Source organism: Phocoena phocoena, chromosome 10 (assembly GCF_963924675.1).
Source record: "Phocoena phocoena chromosome 10, mPhoPho1.1, whole genome shotgun sequence".
NCBI lineage: Eukaryota > Metazoa > Chordata > Mammalia > Artiodactyla > Phocoenidae > Phocoena > Phocoena phocoena.
The window spans coordinates 1,570,573-1,588,908 of NC_089228.1; the positions used below are offsets into that span (position 1 = coordinate 1,570,573).

General features: G+C 52.1%; 1 protein-coding gene across 1 annotated transcript in view; it reads left to right on the forward strand.

The window, feature by feature from the left end:
- The window catches only part of EEFSEC (eukaryotic elongation factor, selenocysteine-tRNA specific), a 148,897-nt gene that overhangs the window by 55,346 nt on the left and 75,215 nt on the right, over positions 1-18,336 (forward strand). The window contains exons 2-4 of the mRNA XM_065885678.1: positions 6,772-6,979; positions 14,675-14,771; positions 16,811-16,975. Coding sequence (XP_065741750.1) covers positions 6,772-6,979; positions 14,675-14,771; positions 16,811-16,975 — 470 coding nt within the window. The remainder of the gene's footprint in view (positions 1-6,771; positions 6,980-14,674; positions 14,772-16,810; positions 16,976-18,336) is intronic.

Below are 18,336 nucleotides of genomic sequence, written 5' to 3' on the forward strand. Positions count from 1 at the left end.
TGAGGCCCACCACGCAGCCTCGGAAAAGGTTCGTCGTGGCTTTATCTCCGTTCTGTAGATGAAGAAATGGCCCAGAGTGCTTAGCTGCTACATGGAGCCGAGGCGCAGACTCGCCACCGTGGGGCCTGACCACGGCCTCTGTCCCCGAATCTGACCGGACCCCGCGTGTCCAGGGACCACGTGACAAAGATTCAGGAGTTCTCTGTCCCGGGAAGTCCTGTCGGTCCTGGTTGGTCGGCAAGTCCGAATGTTTACTCGGTCCTGCTGGGGAGACGCCCTGGTTCTGTTCTGAGGTCCTCGTGCCCGCAGATGACCACAGGGTAGGCCTCCAGGGTGAGGTTGTCAGGGCCCCAGACGTCCCTGGTGGCGAAGGGGCTGCGGGCGCACGTTCCCGCACCCTCCTCTCAGTGTTTGTCCAGAAGGACCTCCTGCATCCATATTTGGTGATTTGTCTCTCTCCCCAGCCCCCTACGAGGTGTCTGCCAAAATCCTGTATAATCCGTATCATCTCCCAAGCTGTTATAGTATATGAGGACAGAGAATGATTTAGTTATTTTTGAAAAAAGAGTCTTAGCAAAGGTAAAAAAGGGGGGGGGGGAGTTTTCATACTCACTGCATGAAATAGACAATATTTCCTGAGACAGGAGATACGAGCCTCAAAGAATTTAAAATAAAACATTCATTTTATTATTTTTTTAAAGAAGGAAAACGAAAAAAAAAAAAGTAGAATAGTCAGTCTTTTTATCCTAAGTACAGATGAAATTGATTAAACCTTAAAGACTGGCCTCCGCACACCCGGTTTATTAATTGAAGAATTTCCTCTTACCCAGAATGGGAAGTTCACATTAAACCGAGCTGGCCCCTGAGTGGCAGTGACACTTGAGAGCTGAACGTTTTCCACAATCCTATTTTCTCTTCGGAGCTAGAGGAAATCCTAAAATGGTTAAAGGGGGGAGGGGGATGGGGGAGAGAGCAGAAACCGTACATTTTAAGGAAGGCTTCTTTCATTTCCCTGTAAAGCATGAAATCAAATTATAGCTCATGGGCCACAATTATTTTATTTCTACATTTCAAATTCCATTTTCTGCTCCTTTTCGCTGCTCTTGAACAGGAGTTGTACTGTTGTGCAAAGTCAGCTAAAAAGATTACCCCAGATAGACTACGACACAGTAGCTTAAGGAAGCAGGGGCAGGACTCCCTGGCTCGTGAGAGCCCGTGGCCCTGGAGCCCACGCGTACACCTCCACCTCCTCCGTCCGGGAAGGAGTGGCGGCTGACCCGCTTCGGCCCCTCTGCCCTGAGGAAGCGTGGACACCTCTGCTCTTCCTGTGCGCCCCTCCGAGGAGGCCGCTGTGAGCGGTGTATGTACTCTGTCCGGTACTTCCAGGGCGGCCAGGAGAGATGGTGTGAGGCCATGCCTGGCGCCCGGTAACACTCCTCCCTGGTGGGGTCAAGGGTCATGCCTTTCCCAGTTCTCATCCGATCCCCCTATTTTGTCGACGAGAGAGACTCGATTTAGGGCTAGTGTGTCTTTACCGGCTCTTGCTGATCCCTTAATATCAGAGCAGGCCTGGGGCTCAGAGTTTCAACTCGAGTTAACATCGGACAGCAGCGCATTCCATTGTTTTGCTTTGTTGTTTTATTTATCTTCTCTGTTAACTTCTACTTACAGCACATTTAATGCATTTACTGTCATGTAAAGTTCTTTTTAATGTAAATGCATTTGAGTTCCAAAAAAGGACTTGATTTAAACACACATAACTCAGTAGTGGTAGTAGTAGTGTCCATGGGCGTGGCAGGAGTCACAGGCGTGGTCCACGGTGGGGAATCCGGGTAACTCGGACTCCCTCCCTGAAGTAGGACACGCCAGCTCTCCAGACCCCCGGCGGAGAGCTCCAGCCATCCAGCCCCATCTTTACCTGCCCTGCCTCTCAGGAGGTTCTCGTAAAGATCCAGCCGAAGTCCTTCATGCTTCCATTCAAGATCACGTCGGCCACGTGGCCCGTCCTTCCGAACGGGGCCCCAGCCGCTGCCCAGCCTCCACCCGCACAGTCATCACCCCGCTCCGCCAGACGCCAGCATCGGGGCTGGCCGTGGCGTCTCGCACCCCTCCCCGCCGTGCGCTGACTCCCGCTCCTCCGCTGAGACCCCCCCCCCACACACACACACACACTGCGGCTCACAGACCAAGGCCTGGGTGTTCGGTCTGTGTTCGCAGCCTCCAGCACAAGACACAGCTCGGGCACAGCGTCATTGACCTCTGTCGGACCGAGTGAGCAGACTAACTTCCCCACCTCCTCCACTTGGTGGACCAAGAGTCCAGTCCTGACGCTGAGATTCCGGTCCCTGCTGGTGTATAGAACTACCTGAGTGCCTTGTCTTGGCCCGCAAGCTGGAGGGGAGGGCTTGTGTTCTCTCCCCATCTGCCCACTCACTTGTGATGCCTGCTGGGATCCTGGGAATGGGAGATAAGACTGAACTAACAGGCCCAGAAAGATGCATGCAGACGGGACCCAAACACTCAGGGGCCGTGGGGCTTCATCTGCAGCCTCAGTCCGGCGCCCACACGCTACCTCTGCAGCAGGAGCCCCGCTGCCGCGCAGCTGACATCAGGGACTTCTGAGGGGTCCAGAGGTCACGGCGACTTGACTGACCCACTGGGAACCGGGTCAGCGCCAGGCACCACCCGCGACTGACCCCACTGGAGACCCGGGTCAGCACCAGGCACCACCCGCGCCTGGCAGTAACCCTCGGTCAGTCTGTTTCTCCATCAGACTTTGATCAGGCGACAGGAAGTGACATAACTGGCCCGTCTTGTCTTTTTCAGAATCCCTAGTATTTCCCCAGAATGAATCAAACAGTGTCCTTCCCGATTCCCACGAACCCAGGGTAGGAAATCATTCTGAGACTAGAGGGGCAGAGTGAGCGAGTGGGTGGGAAACACAAGGCAACAACTTGTAGCTCACAAATGACCCTCTATATTTCTCAGTCTATCAGAGCTTTTCATCTAGTTGTACTGACTACAGAATCCTTTAAAGGTTTGCAGAATAATTATAACAGGGTTAGAGTTTCTCAGTACTTTAAAAAAATTACAATTTCCAATTCTGTAGATTATATATCTTAATCATTTCAGAAATAAAAATAAAGGAAAACTTAGAAAGGTCAGCATTTAACAAGTTATCTGTGAGATGCAACTTTCCTTCTGGGACTAAAGGGGGAAAAATGTGTTCAGGGAAAAGAAGTTTTCTGCTGGAGAGACTGAATATAGAACTTTAAACATTTTAGCAAATCAGATATTTAACCCAAATTTGATTTTTAATCAGAAGCTATGGGCATCCTAAAAAAGGGGAAATAATATCAAATTTAAAATAAAGAAAAAAAGAAATTTAACTGGTGACATTAAGTATTCACTAAGCGGTGCAAATGCACCGTTATCGACAACGTAAACCGCAGTGGAAATTGATATCCTGCTATCATCACGGCCATTTCCCAGTACACCGACTCCCCGAGTGCGGCGGCCTCCTCAGTCTGTGCGTGGGGACTCGCGGGCGGAGTCGCCGGAGGGGACACATGCAGGGCTGTGGGAAGCGCCTCGGGCACAGGGGCCTCCAGGAAGTGCGCTGCTGGGATGGTTCTTCCTGGCGGAGGAGGGAGAGGAGTTACCGCCACATGGAACAAACACTGCCAGCCCCCAGATCCAGCAGACCCAGGAGGCCCCCACAGGGACCTTGGTAAGCGCCAGCCAGTGGCCTGGAGCACTGTGTCCCCCAGTACGCAGGTGATCCTGCAAAGGGGGCTCCCCCACAAGCATCCTGCTGAATTCCCCCAGACCAGCAGTGAGCCGCCTGAGCGGGACCACCTGGGCAGGACTGGACATCTCCCCTGGTCACCCAGGTGCCACGATGCACTAGCTGCGAAGCCTGGCTTCCTCTTCTCTGGGAGGATGAGGACCTACACCAAACGGACCAGGAGGAGAGCAAGCTTCACGCGCCCAGGATCCCGTAGGTGACGAGCTGACCCAGCATCCAGCAGGACCAGCGTGCCGCCCCACTGGCAGGGAACCCCAAAGTGGCTGCCTAACCCAAGTGGCCGGCACACGGGTCGGGAGCCGAGCCCGGGCTCGGGACTGCACACGGCGGGCTGCAGACAGGTGGGCCCTGGAAGGGACGCTGGGCAGCCTACACGAACTGCCCACACTCACAACCAGGAGGGGTCGTGTAAAAATTCTTTACAGGTCGGCGGATGCGGCAACACCGGGCCTGCACCTGACGTGGCCGAGGAGCACTTTCTCCCGGGGCCCCGCAGCTCCCCGTTGCCCCTCCTCTGGCATTTGTACGGCCCGCCTGGCTCCTTTACTGTTGTTTCTTTTACCTTTTTTTGGAGGGGGCCACACTGAGTGACTTGTAGGATCTCAGTTCCCTGACCAGGGATTGAACCAGGGCCCCGGCAGTGAAAGCCCAGAGTCCTAACCACTAGCCCACCAGGGAATTCCTCTCTGGCTCCTGACAGTAGGTCAGCTCGTGACTTCTGCCTGATGTGCGTCAGCTCTGACCCTCACCACAACCCCCGCGAGGAGGAGACCCTCCCGTTCTAATAGAGAGAACTCTGAGGTCAGGTCGCACGACAGTGAGCAGCAAAGGCAGGGCTAGAACTCGGAGCTGTCTGAATTCAAATGTCTGCTTTTTCTATTGCCAGCTGCCTCTTGGCCGGAATCCTGCATTCCTGAGTCTCTGGGGACCCTACAGCGTCCCAAAGAGCAGGTGGGAAAGGGCCCGAGGACGGGAAGAGGAAGGGGAGTGGACAAGGTGCAAAGGCAAACGGCCAGTGTCCTCAGGACAGACCTGAGCCCGGGCACAGCCCCTCACCACCACCCGGAGAGCCCAGGACGACAGGGCAGTGTCGGCAGAGGAGGGACAGGAGAACAACAAAGAGAGCCGTGTCAGACACAAGGAAAAAATAAGCAGCAGAGGACAGGACAGGAGACAGAGACGTGCTGGAGCCCTGCCGAAAGGAAGAAAAGCCCAAACCCAATAAGTGCCGGAGACTTGCAACAAAACACCCACAGCGCTGAGTGGGGAGGGGGCTGGCCGAGAGCGCAGGGTGCGTGGTACAGAGTCCTGGGTACCCACCCTTCCTTTCTGAGCCTCACTGTCCGGGTCTGTAAACGGGGGAAAGCACGTAACTGTGACTCAGGGACGATGATGGGTAGCCGTCCAGATAAAACTCAAGTTAGATTCTCCATCTTGCACTTTACATCAAAATACAGTCTAAGTGGATTAAGGTTTGAAACATAGACATTTAAAACTGTAAAAGTACTGGAAGAAAGCACATGAAAAAAAATATATAATCTTAAAAGTAAAAAAATACCTAGGTAAGATACCAAACCCAGAAACAAGAGAGAAAGACAGAAAGACTGACCATTTCAACATAAAAGTCAGACATTTCTGCATGGGAAAAAGAAGTCATAAAAGCCAAAGATAAGTGGGGAGAGAAGCCTAAAATGCGCTTTCCCCTCAGAGGATGTGCTCCTCAATGTTTAAAAAGTTCCCCTAGATTGGCAACAAAGAGCAACACTCCAGTGGGAGTGGGAAGCAGTAGCAACAGTGCCCACGCAGCACCCCAGCACCTCCTCTTGGCTCCTCAGTGTTTAAAAAGTTTCTGTAAATTGGCAACAGGGACTTCCCCCTGTGGTCCAGCGGCTTAGACGCCGTACTCCCGATGCAGGGGGCCGCCGTTCGATCCCTGGTCAGGGAACTAGATCCCGCATGCATGCCGCAGCTAAAGACCTGGCGGGCGCAGCCAAATAAATAAATAGAATATGGAAAAAATCGATTAAATAAATAAATTGGCACCAAAGAGCAACAATCCACTTGGAAGGAGACATGGTATTAACAGTGCCCATGCACGCACCCTCAGCACCTACGCTTGGCTTCGTTAAGTTGGCAACAACGAGCAACCATCCAGTCAGAAGGGAAAGCAGTATCAATGGCAACCCTCTGGCCTCCATCCCACCCTTGCAGGGCAGTTGGGGAGGCCAGGTCAGAAGCAAACAGTGCACGGTGTGTAAGTTTCACGGACAGGTGGAGGGTGCTAAGCGTCCTAGGGAAACAGGGCAGGAAAAGAAGGCTCGGAACGTATGGGAGGTGGGCGGGCTGCAGTCGTGATCGAGCTGTCCGGACGGGCCTCATTGAGAGGAGATATTTGAGCCAGGACTCAGAGAGGGCCGGCAGTTAACCCCTGAACAAGCGGGCCGGGCAGGGGGAGGGGCTGGGGCAGAGACCTTACAGGGTGGCAGGGGTCCAAGGGCCAACAGGGAGGCCAGGTGGCTGGGGGACGTCAGACAGGAAGCAAGCAGCTCACATCAGAGTAAGATGCCCTCCTCGCCAACAGCAAGAAGCGGCTTGAGACTACACGGAGACCTGGTTTTCACCTAGCGGGCTGACAAAATGACACTGGGCACAATGAAAGGAGCTTCTGCGTAGGGAGTCCTCGCGCTGCCAGCCCCGTTACACGCACGGGCTCCTGGAGCCCCTAGCAAGCCTGCCGGGCTGCCCATGTAGAGATGGGGGGAATCAGGTCACAGAACTGGGAGGGGGCCAGCGTTCACGGTCGAGAGACTCCCCTGCCTGGTGCCGGGAGGTCGTGGTTGTCGTTCACAGCCCGACACCCCCAACTTTACCTTGGCTCGTTTTGCTGGACCTAGGGCATCGGGCAACTTCCTGCAGAGTCAGCTGCCCTGTTTCCTCCCTGACCTTGTCCTCTCTTCTCCCAGGGGCCCAGATCATCGATCTGATGATGCTGGTCATTGACGTGACCAAGGGGATGCAGACCCAGTCGGCCGAGTGCCTTGTGATTGGGCAGATCGCCTGCCAGAAGCTGGTCGTGGTGCTGAACAAGACAGACCTCCTACCCGAAGGGAAGAGACAGGCGGCCATTGAGAAGGTGACCAAGAAGATGCAGAAGACCCTGGAGCACACCAGGTAGGTGTGCTGATGAGAGGGCGTCGGGGCACACCTGCTTCCGCCGACCCGGATGGGGCGCTTGCGCGCATCCCGGGTGGAGGCTGCAGTGCTGTTGCAAGAGGCCAGAAGAGCCAGGAGCACAAAGAAGCCACAAGTGGGTCATAGGAAGGGCGGTCCAGCTCTGCACCGCGTTCGGAATCCCAGGCTACCGGTGTCTTGCCGGCTCGCCGCCGTGGGGTGTATCCTGCGGGAGCAGTCAGAGCCGGCCACCGCCCAGACAGGTCCAGGTGCCAGCCCCCCGGCCCCGCGCCCCTCCCCATCCTGTCGGTGAGGACTCAGTCCCGCCCGCTTACCACCCGCTTAGCTGCACCTCGGTTACCGAAAGGGAGAGGTGCGTTTGGGTGATGAGTGGGTATCTGTCCCAGAGGCTCATAAGGTCGGGCGGATGGATGGACCGGTGGATGGACGGATGGAGAGGACACGGAGAAAGGCCAGATCACATGGCCTGTAGTATTTCATGCCAAGGGGTTATGATTTCATCTTGTGGGAAGTAGGGGCGGGGCGGTGGGGGGAGTCCGGGGGGCAGCAGGGGGCCGACAGGGAGAGGACAGACAGCAGGGCGGCCCGGGAGGTCTAGAGCAGGAGGCCCTCCAGCCCTGTCGAGCTCCTGCCGCTCACCGTGGAGGCCTGCGGGGGCAGGCGGGTGACGGTGCTCCCGGGCAGGGCGCGGGGGAGGGGTGTGGGGACCACGGGGCAGACAGCCACCTGGGCACTCGGGCAGCCGTGGGCATGACTTGTTCCCACGTGGTCCGGAAGACGAGAACGCACTCTGCTGAGCACGGTGTCGGCAAACCTTGTTTTATCGGCTCGGCTCCTCCCCCCGGGCCAGCGCCTTTCGGTCAGTAGGAAATAGCAGGCACTGGGCCGCAGGGCCGCTTCCTCTTCGCTCCGCGGCCCGAGACAATATCCTGCCTTGGCCGCCTCTCCTTCTCCTGCCTGTGGAGGGCACGCAGGTGGAAATGGTTTTGTTTCCCCGTCATAAAGATTGATATGCCTTCCCGTTTATGATTTTTTTTTCAGATCCAACACCTGCAGCTCTCCCTCAGAATTCTCAAGTTGGTTAAATTAAAGCTTCAGCCCTGAGAATGGGCCAAATATGTCATAAAAGATTTCCTAGTGCTGCTTTTGTTAGCAAAATTCATCAATCTGATAAAATCGACACATTTAGATAAGTGTTGCATAAGAATTCAGACTTTGTTATTCCCAGCGGAAGTGGATATGAGACTGTAAAAAGGAAGATAAAAAATTATATCTTCTTTTTAGTGAGTTATTTGATCTCCCTGCCATTTTATTTACCTGTCAGAAAGGGGAGACCAGGTCCTTTGGACTCCTGCATAAAAGCCCAGCACAATGTCAGTGTCATTTGCTATAAACGAGACCTTCTGGGAAGGGCTTAGGATACTATTAAGGGTAAATTAATATCAACTATTTCGATGAGTTAAATTTAAGGAAAATTCTCACTTACGTGTTTAAATGACTATTCCTATTTTAATTTATTGGTTGAAGGTCAAATCACAGCGTTTCTCACACATCCAGAGGATATTGGCCACTGAAGGGCCTTTGACACCTCTGCTCTCCTCGTTCAGTGCGCACAGGGCTGGAAAAGCTCCAGTAAGGAAAGCTCAGTGGGCCGATCGATGGGCCCGGGCCAGCCAAGGCAGTCACCTCTTAGGAGAACTTAGCTGTTACCTCTGTGCAGCGAGAACTTCTTTAAATCACTTTAAGAGTGACGATTTCCTTTTCTTATGGTCCCTTGTTAGGTAAATCCTTTGTAAACGCTGGTCCAAATGTGAAGAAACTTTCTATCTAGAAAGGAGAGATTTAGACTGCTGAGTTATGTGCGTATCAAAACCTAAGAAGTGTTAAAAAAACAAAACTTTTTTTTTTTCCTATCCAAAGAGTCATCGAAAGAACCTTTGGAAAATAGAGAAAAGGAGTTAAAAGAAAGTGGAGACCACCCAAAGGTTTCTCAGAAGAGCAGCTGCTGACCTTTTGGTTTACTCCATTCCTGTCTTTTCACCGTGCATAGTATCACCCCCACCCTTTCTTCCACATTCAAAAAAATCGTAGTGAAATATACATAACATAATGTTTATTATTTTATCCATCTGTAAAGTTACAATTAAGTGGCATTAAATACCTTCACAAAGCTGTGTACCCATCACCACTGTCTGTAACCTAATCCTTTTTCATGATCCCCAACATAAACTCTGTCCCCACTGACCAGTCACTCCTCCCCCCCTCCCCCTCCCCCAGGCCCTGGTAACCTCTCTTCTGCTTTCTGTCTCTGTGAATTTGACTGTTCTGGGGACCTCATATAAATGGAATCATGCAATATTTGGCCTTCTGTGTCTGGTTTGTTTCACTTAGCGTAATGCATCCGTGTTGTAGCGTGTGTCAGAATCTCACTCCTTTTTATAGCCAGATAGTATTCTGTTGTGTGTATAGGCCATATTTTGCTTATCCATTCATCTCTTGATGGACACTTGGGTTGTTTTCTTTTGGCTGTTGTGAATGACGCTTCTATGAACATTGGTGTACATATATCTATTCCAGTCCCTGCTTCAATTCCTTTGGGTGTGTACTTAGGAGTGGGATTCCTGGATCACATGGTGATTCTATGTTTAAGTTTTTGAGGAGCCTCCATACTGTTTTCCATGGTGGCTGCACCGTTTTATATCCCCATCAGCAGTGCATCAGGGCTCCAGTTTCTCTACATCCTCGCCAGCACTTGTTGTTTTCCTTTTTTCTCATAGCCATCCTAGTAGGTATGAGGTGGTACCTCATTGTGGTCTGGGTTTGCGTTTCCCTAGTGACTGATGTTGAGCATCTCTTCATGTGCTTATTGGCTACTGTATGTCTTCTTTGGAGAAACGGCTATCAAGTCCTTTGCCCATTTTTTAGTCACATTGTTTTTGTTCTTGAGCTGAAGGAGTTCTTTATCTATTCTGGACATTAATCCCTTGTCAGGTTTGCAAATGTTTTCTTCCATTCTGTACGTTGTCTTTTCACTTTCTTGACAGTATTCCTTGATGCACAGAAGTTTTAAATTTTGATAAAATTCAATCTTTTTTCTTTTTTTTCTTTCTTTTCTTTTCTTTCTTTCTTTCTTTTTTTTTTTTTTGCCTGTGCTTTTGGTGTCATAGTCCTGAAATTGTTGCCAAATTCAATGTCATGAAGATTTTCCCCAGTTTTTTTCCTAAGAATTTTATTGTGTTACCTCTTAAGTTTAGCTCTTTGATCCATTTTTAGTTATTTTTTATGTATGGTATATGTTAAAGGGCCACCTCCATTCATTTGAGGATATCTAGTTTTCCTAGCACCATTTGTTGAAGACTGTCCTTTTCCCTTTTGTCCTTGTCAAAAATCAATTGACCAAATATATGTGGGTTCCACTGGTCTCTGTCTGTCCTTACGCCAGTACTGCGCTGTTTCACTTACTGTCCCTTTGAGGAAAGTTTCCATTGGGAAGCTGAGTCCTCCAACTTTCTGCTTCTTTTTCAAGATTATTTTGGCCATTTGGGCTCCTTGCAGTTCCCTCCCATTGGAATGTGAGGATCTGCTTTTCCATTCCAGCTTAGAAAGTGATGGTTGAAATTTTAATAGGGACTGCATTGAATCTGTAGATGGTTTTAGGTAGAATGGACATCGTAACAGGCGTAAGTCTTCCGATTCATTGACACAGATGTCTTTCTATTTATTTAGATTTTTAAAAATTTCTTTTATACAGGTTTTGTAGTTTTTGGTGTACAAGCCTTACATGTCCTTGGTTAAATTTATTCCTAAGTGTTTAATTCCTTTAGATGCTATTATAAGGTCAACTTTGCTGAATTCAATTCCCCCTCTTTAAACGTATAATTGTAATCATGAAGTATTTACATTTTTGATTTCTGCTTTTATTACTTAACATTATATAGAGCAGTTCTTCATGTAACCATCACCCTGTTCCTGACCCTTTGAAATGGCTTAAGTTTTCCTTCTTGTGAATAAATAGTCCTGGGTGAACATCTTTGACCATCATTAAACTTTGTCTGTATTTTCGGTTTTTCCTCTTGAGAGAGCCCCAGGTATGGAGTCACTAGGTCAAAGGGAAGGAGCCCTTCAGAACCTTTTGTGCATCTCTGTGTTCTTTTCCATTTTACACAGGTGCCAGTGGTGAGCTCTAGTATCTAATTTAAAAATATATATGGGGACTTCCCTCGCGGTCCAGTGATTAGGACTTTGCCTTCCAATGCAGGGGGTGCGGGTTCAATCCCTGGTTGGGGAGCTAAGATCCCACATGCCTCACGGCCAAAAAACCAAAAGATAGAACAGAAGCAGTATTGTAACAAATTCAATAAAGACTTTTAAAAAATATTTTTAAAAATACATATTTGAAACATTCAGGATAGAATGTTGTTTTACTCTCGTTATAATATGTGATTCTTTAATTACTGGTAAGACTGAACATTTTTCCTTAAGTGTATTAAGTAGTTGTGTTTTTGTGTGTTTAATTTGCGCCCATGTGTTTTGTCTACTTGCCTCGTGATTTTAATGCTTTTTTTTGGTATTCAGAAGTGTTTAATATTAATAAGGATGTTGTTATTAATTAACCCTTTGTCTATCATATTTCCTACAAATAAGTCTTTTGCATTTGTTGTTTGTCTTTCTGTTTTAGTTTTTTTTTTTTTTTTTAACATGCAGAAGTTTCCAATTTTTATGTAGTCAAGTTCTTTGGTTTTCTTTGTGATTTCTTTATCTCTGAAAGCATTTAAAATTACTCTTGCATAAGCATTTATCAATCTTAACGGAAATAAAAAGAGAAGATAAAAATGTACCCACAGTCCTTCCAACGCGGCGAATTAAAGTGTGTTTTCCCTCGGAACCCTGTCGGTCTTTCCCCCCCTGTACGTAGTTGGAGGTAGTTGTTATTACAACGTGGACACTGTTCTGCGTTCTGGGCTCTTTTGTTTATCTTTTCACTAGACGTTATTGTCTGACAGCATCCTTGGTGCGTCTTTCTCCCAGCCTCCCTCTGTGTCTCCTCCTGCGTTTAAACCCTTTCTTTTCCCTTGTTTATGTTTTAGTCACGGCCATCTGCTTAGTGCCCACCTTCTCCCCGGGACTGGGTGGGATGCCAAATCCACGCGACCTGGCTCCTGCCAGCGGGCTCCTACAAGGTGTGCATTCCGTGCCTGCTCTACGGCTGACTCACTTTATCTCTCAGCGTTGGTATTTCTTCCTCTGTAAAGTGGGAGCTGGTAAGTCCAGCCTCACAGTGTTTATCATGAGGGAGCATTTGATATTGGGGCCTGGCACATCGTAGGGGCTTAGTAACAACAGCCGTAACGTGTGGAGCACCTACTGTGTGCGTGGCCCCGTACTAGGGCTTTCCTGAGTGCAGTCAGTCAGATGCTCACAGTTACCCCAGGCTTTTGTATCTGGCTTGACTGGTGAGAAAAATAAGGCATAATAAGTATCGCTGTGTTTTTTTTAGTATCACTATTTTGAATTCTCTTCCAAACCTAAAACATAGACTCTCTTTGTTTACATCTTTTACACGAGTTACACGCACACGCACAGATTCATGTGCACTTTTTTTTTTTTTTTTTTTTTTTTTTTTTTACTGATGTGAGTTGTTTTTGTATGTTGATGAAGGTCGGCCTGCATGCACAGTCAGCAGGTCTGGGCCCGGCTCGCGCCATGAGGTACCACAGCTGCGCAGGAGGTGGGGTGGGTTGGGCGGGGAGGGGCGCTGGGAACAGGAGGCGCCCTGGGCTGTGGGGCTGTGCTCAGCGCTCTTCCTGACATCTCTGGCTGGAGCCCCTTGTGTTCCTAGAGCCCAGACAGCAGCCTAGGTCTGGAACCCAGGCAGGAGGGGCCTCTTGTCCCCCGGGGGCTGCCAGCAGCCAGGATGCCCCATTGTGTGGCGTGCTCAGGAAACCAACAAGGCCAGCTTCTCTGGAGCCTGGGAAAGGGCCAGACACCCAGCCCGAAACGCATTTATGTTTTGTTACAATACGTTGCCCAAAAGGGTTTGGATAAACAATAATTGAATTTCCGAAAGCTTTATGGTTAATCGCTGGAATTCTCAGCGCACGCTTTTCCCCTTCTGCGGCCCTGGGCCTGGGGCTCGGAGGGCAGGCAGAGACGTGCGCGTGGGACGGGCCTTGGCTCAGGGCGGGTCCTGGCTCACGGACTCCGAGTCCTGAGCCCCCGCTTCAGTCTAAGGGTGGGCTCCTCCAGGGAAATGCCAGAGAGGAAAAATAATGACATTTCTCTGGGAAAGGGGCTTTGATGGAGCTCAGACGCATTCTGCCGCTTTCAGTGGCTGTCAAGCCGCTGTTTCCACTCTGAATACAGACTCCAGTTATTAAGGCTACTGCGGAGCTGGGGAGGGGTGGATAGGAATAAAGCAAGTAAAAATGCCACCAAGTTCCCTTATGCTTACTGAGATTCAGCTGTTTTCCTTGACTAAACATTCCATAGATCGCTGCAAGGCTTTGGTTAATTTGCAGAGTTCTGAAAAGGGTGTTTCTGATCATTTTTCCCAGTGTTCTTATTGCCTTATGGAGAAGAGCCCTTTCGAGTGTCCTCACTCCACATTTTGCCGATTTTTCAGTTTGTTGAGTCTTTGACCTGTACCTCATGAATTGATCCCACATCAAGGCCAAAAAAAGAAAAAAAAAAGAAAAAGTCATATCCACCAACATATTTATCACAACAGTGAAAAATTGGGATGTTCTAAATGAGTCACACTGGGGGGAGCGCTTGTGAATTCTGACCTGCACTGTTACGCAGCTGTTAAAAATGAAAGAGGAGGTGGCCGGGGGGCGGGGAGGCAGGAGCGTAACGTGGTGGTTGTGAGCCCCGGTTCTGGAGTCGGATGGGGTGGAGGTTGGCTCACCTCTCTAAGCCTCACTTTCTCATCTGTAAAATGGCGCCAGTTCCATGGTGGTTTTGTGGGGCTTCAGAGGAAGCGTCCAGGTCGTACTCTTGGCTTAGTCAAGTGAGTCTTCTTCTTATCACTGCTGTTGTTATTTTTCAATAGAAAATTCTTTCCGCTATAATGGTAAATAAACTAGAAGGATATGAAATTGTATGGATATCGTAACCAAAATATGAAAAAAATAACTCCTTGGCCGTGCACGGAGGAACCGAGGTTGGAAGAAAGCACGCGACAGTGATGGGATTACGGGCTGTATATTTTCTCTTTTCTGTTTTTTGTTTTTTTGTTCTCCAGTGGAAGAGGTAAACGTATACTCATAGTAAGAGGCTTTTCTTAAAGCGGCAGGCTCTCCAGGAGGCCGGGAGGCTGTGGAGGGGGCCTCCGGGCAGGTCTGGCAGGGACTTCTCAGTACCTGCGCTTCCCGAGTCTCTGCAGGAGGCCGGGCTGTGCCCCATGGTCCTCCCCAAGGGCGTCTTTATTCAGGGGCCTGGGGCCTGGGCTTCACCGCTCCTCCTCAGGGAGGGTTTGGAGTAGCGGCTACACCTAGGAGCCCCCTTCTAACTTCTTTTGTTCAACACGAGGCGTTCCCTTCGGGCCTCCACGCCCTGGTCTGCCAGGTGGGAGCACAGCTAGGCCGCCCCCCTCGGCGCCTTCGACGGGGTGAGAGCAGAGACCTCCCATCGTGCTCATCGGTGACTGTGGTGGGACTTGTCTTTCTGTTCCAGGTTCCGAGGTGCACCCATCATACCCGTGGCAGCCAGGCCTGGGGGACCGGACGCCCCCGAAACGGAAGCTCCACAGGGCATCCCAGAGCTCATTGAGGTACCGCCAGCTTGATCCGCATCGGGGGCTCCGGCTCACCCCGGGGGGGCCCAGCGAGGGGACTCTCCACACTGACCCCTCGGTGCCACCTCCCTCGCCGTCCTCACGGAGTTCAATCAGAGCAGAACTGCAGGCGTCCAGTGGGCAGCCCCGGCTCTGCAGAGCTGTCCACGTCCTCGTTGAGCCTCCGCTTTCCTTTCCCCGTCAAACTCGTCCACGAGGCAGCTCCCGCCAGACTGGGGCTCTGGGACTGCGTCACCCATTCCAGCACCTAGGGTTGTGCCAGCCCCTCCAGTGGGCCCCTCCCAGGCGGGTCCAGCGTGGCTTCCATCCTCGTCCCTTCCGCCAGGCTTGGGGATCACGGACAGAGGGGGAGCCCAGCCACTGGGAGGGCCCGGGGCACCCAGCGGGCAGGGTGAGAGTGGAGTCCCTCTGCTGAGCCCCCCGGGCAGCTCAGAGGCTGCGGGGGTGAGGTGTTTTGACCCTGGCCCTGGACGGCGCATTAGAGCCCTGGCCTCACCACATCTCTGCGACCCTCCGCACTAGACCTGCTCTCTCTGGCCTCGGTTCCGTCACTTACAAAGTCAGGGAGATGGTACCACCACTTGGCGTGTGGAGTTCGTGTTCACGCGTGTCACGTGCTAGAATGGTGCCGTATCAGAGCTTACTCTGACGGTGAGGTTGGTTATCATGTACCAGGCACCACCCTGAGTTCTTTTCGTATGTGATTATTAACATCCATGATTACATGATTGTTAACAAGACTTGAGAGGTTTAAGGTATTTATCCGCATTTTGCTAAGAAAGAGCCTGAGACTCAGAGATGTTAAGTGACCTGCCCGGTGTCTCACAGTAAGCATGAGGTGCAGCTGGGATTCAGATCCAGGTTGATTGCGTTGGGGTCCGCCTGCCCTGGGTCCGCAGAGCCAGGGTCAGGTGTGACCACGTGCACGGCCGCTGTTTCTGTGATTACACGGTGCTGACCTTGCTAACTTGGCAAAACAAACATTTTCTGGGTGAAGCTTTTGTTACTTTTTCATGAGCTCCAGACAGCACTGGTCTAGGAACCTGGGACAGTTGTTTCTGTTAAAGCAAAACCCACAGAAATGCCGGCTGTTGAAGTCATTCGTACGTCCCTTGGAGCAGCCTCTGCGCACACCTCAGGCCAGGCCTGCCTTGCGACTCTAGCCTTTTCCACGAGAGGACTAAGAGTGTGGGACATTCACTACCAAATACTTTTCTGACAGTCTCTTCCCTAACGAAATCAGAAAGAAGCAAGAGGACTGACGTGGTCTTGATTTCCATTTGTTTCTTGGTAATCAGCTCCGACAGCACTGCGGAGCACAAGGGCAGTGGGCTGGCTGAGGCGGAAGCACACGGGAGAGTGTGCAGAACAGGAAAAGCAGACCCACCGCGGAGGGCCAGTCCCTCTGTCCCCGCCGGGGCTTGGGGAAGGGGCCTTCGCCGCTGCCCTGCCAGACAGAGGCTGCTGCCCCGGGGATGTCCTTCAGGTTCCCTTCAGGCACCCCGATGCGGCTGCTGGAGCTCACGGCCTGGTGGGGGCGTGGACAGACAGACGATCCCAACTGCACGCTACCTGGCGACACGGCCAGTGCAAGAGCCTTTCTAGAGGCAGCATCACCGGGGGCAGGGGGAGGCCACACTGGCTGGCGAGCTGCCGGGGCTGGCCGGTGGCCGATGGCCAGTGTGAGCGGGCACGTGAGGCTGGGGAGCGATGTGCCCACGGGTGCCCTCGGTGGGCTGCCTCCGCGGCTGTGTACGGGCCTGGAGCCCAGCCCGTGGGGACGCCGCTGTGGGAATCCCAGTGGGAGAGGGTAGAGGAGCGTCCTCCACGGGCCCTTCCCTCTGCACTGAGAGAGGGAGCGGGGCCTTGGCAGGCTCAGAGCGCAGTCGGAGGTGGTCCGCTCCGAACTCCTGGGCCAGCTTGCCCGAGCCCTGGTCACGCCCCGCTGCTCTGCTCTGCGCTGCCCCACCCAGCTCCTCTCCCGACAGGGTGTGGCACCAGCATCTCTTTTCTAGCTCCTGACGTCCCAGATTTCCATCCCAAGGAGAGACCCCTCAGGACCGTTCCTCATGTCTGTGGACCACTGCTTCTCCATCAAAGGCCAAGGCACTGTGATGACAGGGACCATCCTCTCAGGCTCCGTCAGCCTCGGTGACAGTGTGGAGATCCCTACCCTCAAGGTCAGTCTTGCCTTGCCCTTCCCATAGGCCCCTCCCTCTAGCGGGAAGGGAGGGGGACAGTCCCTGTGCCTCCCCAGCTGCGGGGCCTGCTCCTCCTTCTCTCCTGTCCTGCCCCCGTGCTGGAGCTTCCGCTCGGCCCGGTTCTCGGAGCAGCACCGGGGCGTCGGGAGACTCTCAAGCAGGCATTCTTCATGAAGAGATGGAGCCTCCAGAGGGTGTGTGGGCGCCGGAGCATGTGACCCAGGGGGGAGGGCGCTGGGCGGAGCCCCTCCCCCTTTCTGCAAACCCCCCAGGTCAGGGTGGCAAGTACGCGTGGACTCACTTCTGGGTCCCTTTTGCTTAACCACAAGGATTTCAAATTAAACACAATTAGAACCTTGTGTTGCTCAGAGCCGTACAGTCTGGACACCACCCAGATGAGTGTCACATTCCTGGTGACACTGGCAGCTGCCACGTCATCTGTGGAAGACCTGTGAGAAGGGTGGCAGCTGGGGTCTCCCCGTCACCCCCGACTCCTGGTAACTTCTGGCCTGGCTCTGATTTAAAAGGTGTCCAGTGGCCTTGATACTTCCCTTCAGTGGGCTTGGCTTAAGGTTTTTGTTTACTGGAAAAGAAAAACTTACAGCTCCCTAACCGCCCTTCTCCTTCAAGGGGAAGCCAGGGTGGGGAACGAGGGCTGGTTAGAACTCGGAAAGCTCCCAGGAATTCTGGCGTCCGGGGAAGGTCTCTGGTCCTCAGAGGAGGCTACAGTGCAGGGGAGTGGAGGCTTGCTCTCGGCCTGTGTCCGAGGCCAGGGACGGTGCCGGCCACTGGAGGTGCTCACAGCCCAGGTGCGTGGAGTCCGGGCGCCTGTGAGGAGACGGGCTGTGTGGTTGTCTGGCTCACTGGGTGTATTAGTCACCAACCTCCAGAGAAACAGAACTGACAGGGTGTGTGTGTGTGTGCGTGTGTGTGTGTGTACAAAGAGAGCGATTTTAAGGAACTGGCTGGTATGATTGTGAGGCCAGCGGCCTGGAGACCCACGGCAGAGTCGCAATTGAAATCTGAAGGCTGTTGGCTGCAGAATTTCCTCTTCTTCCCGGGAGGACAGTCTTTTCCTGTTCAGGCCTTGTCCACCATCTTTATGGAGTGTCATCTGCTGTACTCCAGGTCCACTCATCTAAATGTTAGTCTCATCCAGAAAACACCTTCACAGAAATCAGAATAATGCTTTCGGCAAATATCTGGGCCGCGTGGCCCAGCCAAGTGGGCACGTGAAACTCACCGTCACCCTGGGGGGAGGTCCGTGCCTGCAGGGCCTGCCCTGAGCGAGGGGAAGGCCGGAGCACTGCTGACCCTGTGCCTGGCCCTGGCCGTTTCCG